The 8,109-nt window shown below is 43.7% G+C and overlaps 1 protein-coding gene across 2 annotated transcripts in view; it reads right to left on the bottom strand.

Annotated features, from left to right (window-relative positions):
* Positions 1-6,039: 6,039 nt before the first annotated feature.
* Positions 6,040-8,109, bottom strand: part of LOC146822006 (L-gulonolactone oxidase-like) — a 761,975-nt gene continuing 759,905 nt past the window's right edge. For both annotated transcript variants that reach the window (XM_085613112.1, XM_085613111.1), the window contains exon 12: positions 6,040-6,513. In XM_085613112.1, coding sequence (XP_085469238.1) covers positions 6,385-6,513 — 129 coding nt within the window. In that variant the 3' untranslated portion in view covers positions 6,040-6,384. The remainder of the gene's footprint in view (positions 6,514-8,109) is intronic.

Raw genomic sequence — 8,109 nt, 5'->3', positions numbered from 1 at the left:
ACAGACAAAGACAAGCGAAAATTTAATTAAAAAAAGAAAGCCACTTACTTTGTGCTCGCGCATCTCGGAGCTGGCGATGCAAAGAGCGCAAGATAGGTGTTTTTCTATTTAAAAAATTTATTTTTCCTCATCGTGGGTGATGCTACTGCTGTTGCTGGTTGCGTTATTCTTTAGGCACACATGCGTCTACACACATCTACAGGCCTAAACAGTGGTGTAGATGCCATTTTCTTTTTTATTGACCAATTTGAGATGGTGTATGCCACTTAGATCGGTAAGATGAAAGAAGTATATTTTACTTTTGCAAAAGTGCTTATTTTTGTAGCGAGGTGCCCAGCAGCAGAGGGCAGATGCGGAACTTTACAAAAATGTAAAAAATAATTGTAAATGGCCGCAAGGGTTGGGCCAGCAATGGAGGAGCTGGTAGGGAGCCTGAGCAGTGCAACATGCAATATTTGGCTTTTAGAGGGGTTCCTAGAGCTTTGGAACCCGGTGTCACTGCACTTGTTGCACCATTGAAATCATGGCCCTAGTGCCTGCAAGGTAACTGCACTTGTGCCTCCTTATTTAGTAGTTTCAAATAGCAATATTTGGTGTTTAAAGAAGATCTGACAACTTTTGGCCCCGGTGCCACTGCACCTGCAGCACCATTGAAATCATCGCCCTTGTGCCTGCTAGATACCTGCACTTGTGACTGCCTGTTGAGTAGCAAAATGTCTACGTTTAGTACAGTCCTTAGAGCTGTTCGCGCTGGTGCCACATCACCTGCTGCACAATTTAAATCAATCCCCTTCTAACTACAAGGTAACTGTACTTGTGGTTGCCTGTTTATGAATAAAATATAGCAATATTAGATGTTTAGTGGGGTGTCTGAAGCTTTTGGTCCCGGTGCCACTGCACCTGCTGCATTATTGAAATCATGTAGTAGTAAAATATAGCAATATTTGGCATTTAGTGGAGTTAGGACACCTTTTTGCCCCAGTGCCACTGCACCAGCTGCACTATTGAAATCACAGTAGAAAAATATGGCAATTTTTGATGTTTAGTGGAGTTATGACAACTTTTTGCCACTGTACCTGCAGCACCATTTAAATCAAGCCCATTTCAACTGCAAGGTAACTGCAATTGTGACTGCCTGTTTAGTAGTAAAATAAAGCAATAGTAGGTGTTTAGTGGGGTGCCTGGAGCTTTTGGTCCCGGTGCCACTGCGCCTGCTGCCCTATTGCAATCATGATTCTAGTGCTTGCTAGATAACTGCACTTATGACTGCCTGTTTAGTTGTAAAATATAGCAATGTTAGGTGTTTAGAGGAGTTCTGATAACTTTTGGGCCCAATGCCACTGCACCTGCTGCACAATTGATATCACATAGTAGTAAAATACAGCAATATTTGGTGTTTAGTGGAGTTATGAAAACTTTTGGCCCCAGTGCCACTGCACTTGCTGCACTATTGAAATCACAGTGGTATAATATAGCAATATTTGGCGTTTAGTAGAGTTATGGCAACTTTTTGCCACTGCACCTGCAGCACCATTTAAATCCAGCCTCTTTCAACGGCAAGGTAGTGCAATTGTCACTGCCTGTTTAGTAGTAAAATATAGCAATATTTGATATTTAGAGGAACTATGACAATTTTCGGCCCGGTGCCATTGCACCTGCTGAACCATTCAAATCATGACCCAAGTGCCTGAAAGATAAATGCACTTGTGACTGCTTGTTTAGTTGTGAAATATAGCAATAACCAGTGTTTCGTGGGGTGCCTGGAGCTTTTGGTCCCGGTACCACTGTGCCTGCTGCACTATTGAAATAATGATCCTAGAGGCTGCTACATAACTGCAATTGTGACTGCCTGTTTAGTAGTAAAATATAGCAATATTTGGTGTTTAGTGGGGTTGTGACAACCTTTGGCCCCGGTGCCACTGCACCTACTGCACCATTCAAATCATGATTCTGTTGTCTGCAAGGTAACCGCACTTGTGACTGCCTGTTTGGTAGTGAAATATAGCAATTACAGGTGTTTAGTGGGGTGCCTAGAGCTTTTGGTTCTGATGTCACTGCACCTGCTGTCCAATTGGACTCATGACCCTGCACTTGTGACTGCCTGTTTAGTTTTACATTTTTGAAAAAATCTGGGTTTAGGTTGGTCCCTAGAGCTTTTGCTCCCAGTGCCACAGCACCTGCTGCACAATTCAAATCATAACCCTGTTGTCTAAAAGGTAACTGCACTTGTGACTGCCTGTTTAGTAGTAAAATATAAAATTTAGAATTTGATCATAATGACCAAATAGATTACGTTAAAAAAATAAATCCAATAATGCCTACAGTGTGCAAAGAAAGGTACTGAGTCATGAATAGGAAATGCCGCAAACATTCTGAGTTTAAGCATCTGCTTTACACAAAAAGCAAGCATTCCAGCATACTGTTAGAAGCTGTCTGCCTTTTCCATGGGAAGACATCTCATCTTGACAGTGAATGGGGCTTAATCATTGTGAACAGCTTTAGTAGAAGTATTGTAAATGCATTCAGCCAGGGAAAGTTAACAAAAAAAAAATCCACACAAAAGCGAAAGAAGATAGTAATTCAGAGTTAGAAACTGATAAGAGCCCCCTTTTAAGATGTATTAAAAGCAAGAGATTTCACAAGCACAGCACAAGCGGTGTGCAGGCGAAACCTAAAATACAATGGGGTCAGTTTAGTGATCATGCACAGTAATGTATAATGATCCCACTGCTGTTCAGGGCTGTGAATGGCAGTGGATAGACTGCTTGCTCTAAGAAGCTAGACACTCCAATCATCCACCCCAGCAGGTACATCCTTCTGCAGTGAAAGGGCACTAGTATGTGGTTTCTGAGTGACATCTGTTTATCGGATACTGCTCAAAGCTAAAGCCAAGCCTCAGTAGTAGAGGGTATATTGCCAATACTAGGAAGCCAGTGTTGAGCCATTGATGTGTAGGTATAGCAGCACACCTTACACTTCTGTGTAGCTGCTTGTCCTGTCCTTGGATCATAACCTGTAGGGACCAGGTGGCTGAATAGTCACAAAGTGAATTAAGGAATCTTTGCCCACTCGCAGTTACAGTGACGTTTCCCAAGTAGGCCTGACCTCAGCTCTATTGCATATTGCTAAGCGAATTACGTAACTCCCCAAAATCTCTGAAACAAAGCTGAAGACCTATCAAAGATCGGGGATGACTCGCCCACACTTCTCGCGAAGGTGCAATATCACCTAATTGAAGAAATGTCTGATCTTACTCATTGAAAAACAAAGGGGCATATTTACAAAGCACCAATGCCACCGGATCGTCACATTTTTTGACGCTCATGTGGCACACAATGCTGAGCCATATTTACCAGGCAATGCATAGTCACCCTGCGTGGCTTTTCATGGCCTTGTAAATATAGCCCCCTTTCACGCATTACTATGCATGAAAGGGGGATTCTATGGGTGTTGCTGTGGGAGTTCCTACCCAACACCCATGGATTCTGACGCATTTCCAGATTTACAAAGTTTCGTAAACCTGGGAATGTGTCAGCTTCCAACGCATATCCAGGGGAAGCGTTAAAGAGGTGCAACAAGGAGAAAACCTTTATTTACCCTCGTTTTTTGTTATTTCTATGTGTGCTGCATTCTTAAGGATGAAAAGACCACCAATGGTTGTTTTTGTGCAGGAAGGTGTCTTTTCCCACTGTATACTGTTGTTATTCAACCATATTCCTGATGTTTTGCCCACTTCCTATTGACTAAATATTATCCAACATATTTTCCCCAGTTTTCCTTCATATTTTGTTTTGTAATCTCTAATAGCTTGTTAATGTAGAATCCCTATGTTAGAATGGGATTTGACAGTAAATAATTTATTTGATTACTGTATTTCTTATTTTCAGCTAGGATGTTTGTTGTTCCTGATTTGCCATGCAGAGGCAAAGGTCTTTGTCAACTACCCACTTAACCTCGCGAGGGATTTCACACAGTGCCTGTTCTGGATATGCTTCTCCTCCACCCCCCCTGCTCGATGCCACTGAGACACTAATTAGTGCTGCTTGTTTAGTAGTGCCTAAGATCTCTTCCAACCTTATAATCAGCACATACTCTGTGTCAGAAGGCCCTCATTTTTGACCTCTAGATTGTACATAAGCTGTGTCTAATTTATTTCCCACAGGTAAATTGGAATGAAAAGTTCAAATCAAATTTGCCATCAGATATTTTATTTTGGTACATGTCAAATGTGAAGACTCATAAGTGAAATAGTGAGATATTTGCACTTACCATCTTCCAGCCCAGAGCTTTCAAGGAGACACACAATATCGAAGTGATGACAGAAGGGCTGAACTGGCTTTGCTGCCCTACCCTTTGCTAGTGAATAGTTCTGTAGGGCTTTGCTGCCCTTTGCTAGTGAATAGTTCTGTAGGGCTTTGCTGCCCTACCCTTTGCTTGTGAATAGTTCTGTAGGGCTTTGCTGCCCTTTGCTAGTGAATAGTTCGGTAGGGCTTTGCTGCCCTGCGCTAGTGAATAGTTCTGTAGGGCTTTGCTGCCCTTTGCTAGTGAATAGTTCTGTAGGGCTTTGCTGCCCTGCCCTTTGCTAGTGAATAGTTCTGTAGGGCTTTGCTGCCCTTTGCTAGTGAATAGTTCTGTAGGGCTTTGCTGCCCTACCCTTTGCTAGTGAATAGTTCTGTAGGGCTTTGCTGCCCTTTGCTAGTGAATAGTTCTGTAGGGCTTTGCTGCCCTGCCCTTTGCTAGTGAATAGTTCTGTAGGGCTTTGCTGCCCTTTGCTAGTGAATAGTTCTGTAGGGCTTTGCTGCCCTTTGCTAGTGAATAGTTCTGTAGGGCTTTGCTGCCCTTTGCTAGTGAATAGTTCTGTAGGGCTTTGCTGCCCTTTGCTAGTGAATAGTTCTGTAGGGCTTTGCTGCCCTGCCCTTTGCTAGTGGATAGTTCTGTAGGGCTTTGCTGCCCTTTGCTAGTGAATAGTTCTGTAGGGCTTTGCTGCCCTGCCCTTTGCTAGTGAATAGTTCTGTAGGGCTTTGCTGCCCTGCCATTTGCTAGTGAATAGTTCTGTAGGGCTTTGCAGCCCTTTGCTAGTGAATAGTTCTGTAGGGCTTTGCTGCCCTTTGCTAGTGAATAGTTCTGTAGGGCTTTGCTGCCCTGCGCTAGTGAATAGTTCTGTAGGGCTTTGCTGCCCTGCCCTTTGCTAGTGAATAGTTCTGTAGGGCTTTGCAGCCCTTTGCTAGTGAATAGTTCTGTAGAGCTTGGCTACCCTGCCCTTTGCTAGTGAATAGTTCTGCAGGCAATTAGCTCATTTTGAGGAAGGGCCTGATCCATACTCACTCTTCTTTGGATGGCCCATCCTGGGACAGGACCAGCAGAGGTGCTGGGAGGCTTTTGGCATGGACTGGAGTGAGCTGCTTCATACTGGCTGGAGTTGGAGGACAGAAGAGAGCTCCTTTGTGGCAATACTGTCCTGAGACAAGGGTGATTGGAGGCCTAGAGCCTGATTCAGAGTTCCTCATAATATTCCAACCCATGCGTAAAACTCCTCTAAACGCATGGGTTGGATTTACGAGTTATTTAATGCATCGAATAATTATCGGATGTGCTAAATACCTCAACCTTCGTTATAATTCGGCAGGTTAAACCTGCTGAAATTTAACTGAGGAAAAGCATACTGTATTTACCATGTCATGTGGATTTTGGGGCGTTACACATCAAATTCTGCATGTTATTCTCCATGAACTTGTAATAGGTGTTATTTATCGCAATCGATAAATAACATACTCTGTGATATTGTTTGGTATCTGGGGCGATAAATAATGCCTTCGCTCATAAGCAGGCCCCTGTGTGTGTGCGTGTGTGTGTGCATGCATCCATGTGTATGAATGAGTCTCTGTGTGCATGTTTGCAAGCATGCATGAGCTCATGATGGGTAAGCCGCAATCCTTCATTCTTGTAGCTGGAACTCTGAAATCTCTCATGATTTCACTGTTATTTATTCTTTTGCTCTAATATGAGGACAGTACAAAAACACAAATAATTGGAACAATACTGTATCTGAAAACATATATTTATTTATCAGGCAAGAGCAAGAGAGAGAGGGGTTTTCTTAGGGTGAACTCGTAAATGTTTGCATGAATTTAATAACAAAATGGGCGAAAACGGATCTTTTTCTATTTTATGATGATAACGAATATAGTAGAAAGTTGTTGCCTCTCAGCTATATAAAAATGGAGCCTTTGGTCTATGTATTTCCATAAATTGCTCAGCCCCTGGACAATCAATACCCTCCAATTTATACTTTCAGTGTGTATAATCAGCACTTGTTTTCAGATTCTGCAATTTTGTCAGTTTCCAACAAATGTATATGTATAGTCCACATTCTTCCACTTCTCTTTAGTAGAATACTTTTTCCAGATAGCCGTTCAAGAACATGCCAGTTGGGTCAAGTTTCTCTCTGATGGAGCAGAACTTCAGGAATCCCGGGTACATCTTCTCAAAGTCTGTCCGAACGCAAGTGTGAGCCTGGAAGAAAATGTGTACAGTCAGATTAAACACAAAAGCGCCAAGAAGGACCGTGCATTGACCAATGGATGGAAGAATCCATTGCTCTTAATTCTAGTATTCATTGTAATGTAAATGTAAATGTAAATGTACAGATATTTATATAGCGCAAATCACCAACCGGTCTCTAAGCGCTTGCTTAGGGAACCCGTCCTGGTATTCCCCTGTGAGATAACCAAGCAGGGCATCCACAAGGTGAAAGCCAGGCATCCCGCCGCGAGGGGCCATTGTGGAGATTAAGCAAGCTATTGCCCAGAGTCGCAGAGTGTGAACCCATGAATCGAGTATGCACTGGAGCGAGAATTATCGAGTCCATGGACAACTTATGGACTCAAGACCCAGCCAAGCCGGGAATTGAACCCTGGTCCCGGGCTGACTTCTGCTTCCCAGTCTGCCTACTCTAACCAGTGAGCCACACTTCTCCACAGACCGTACTATGTGAGGTGTAGTCGCTGCCAGGAGTCAGGCCAGCTCACAGGTACTGCAAAACAAACAAGAGACTGCTGTGGAGTACTACCCCTAGGATCTGTCCTTCTGTTTCAATGATTTCTCCCTTTCTGTATTAGTGTCTCTTTCCACCTAAACTATGGGGCATATTTATCAAGGTTTTATGTCGCCCTTGTGCCACACAATGGAACGCAAGGGTGAGGCGAAACCCAAATTAGATTTATCATTGCATACGAGGCCACCTTGCACGGCCCGGACTGGCTTGATAAATCTAGAGTAACGGAAGAAAGTGCAAATCGCTTGCTTTTGTTAGTCTGCGGCAGGGAGGCGTTCCATGGGTGGAGTGTAGGTATTCCGATGCATTCACCCATGGATTCTGAGACATTCCCATATTTACCAACATTGGTAGATCTGGGAATGCGTCAGAATTGCACGTCTCCCCACCAGAAGCACAAAGAGGAGAAATATCTTTATTTCTCCTCGTTGTTTCCTCTAAGTGTGCGGCGTCCTGCAGCACACTTAGAAAGAGAAAAAACCTCTGAGGAATGTTTTTGTGCAGGAAGGTGTACCGTCCTGCACTAAAACAATCCTACCTGCCATGCAGGCACCCTTGTAAAGTGACACAAGGGTGCCTGCTTTGGTTCTAGGCAGCCATACATGTGCCAGTGCTAGAAAAGGACAAGAATGTGCCGTATATTGGTAAATATGGCACATTCCTGCCCTTTCCTTTTCACACAGCACAGCGGCTTGCTGTGTTGCTTAAATTTTTCATAAATATGGCCCTACGCACCATGTGTGAGAACTAATTGCAGGAAGGCATCTCCTAGGACTTTGCCGAGGAAGACTAGAGGCCTCATTTACAAGGAATTAATGCAGCACAGTGCCACAAGCTATTTGGCTGTGCTGCGCAGCGTTAATTCCAAAGCACAGGGAAGCGTCATATCTACAAGGAATTGCTGGCACAAAATTTGCTGCCTTGCGCCCATGCAGGCACCCTTGCACCATGGTGCAAGGATGCCTGCGTCACAGGTAGGATTGTTTATGTGCAGGAAGGTGTCCCTTCCTGCACATAAACAATCTGAAATGGTGTTTTTCAACTGCTATGGGTGC

The sequence above is a fragment of the Triturus cristatus genome, chromosome 6 (genome assembly GCF_964204655.1).
Source record: "Triturus cristatus chromosome 6, aTriCri1.1, whole genome shotgun sequence".
In the NCBI taxonomy this organism is placed as follows: domain Eukaryota; kingdom Metazoa; phylum Chordata; class Amphibia; order Caudata; family Salamandridae; genus Triturus; species Triturus cristatus.
The sequence above is the reverse complement of the archived record's forward strand: the minus strand, read 5'-3'. Positions and strand labels throughout refer to the sequence as shown.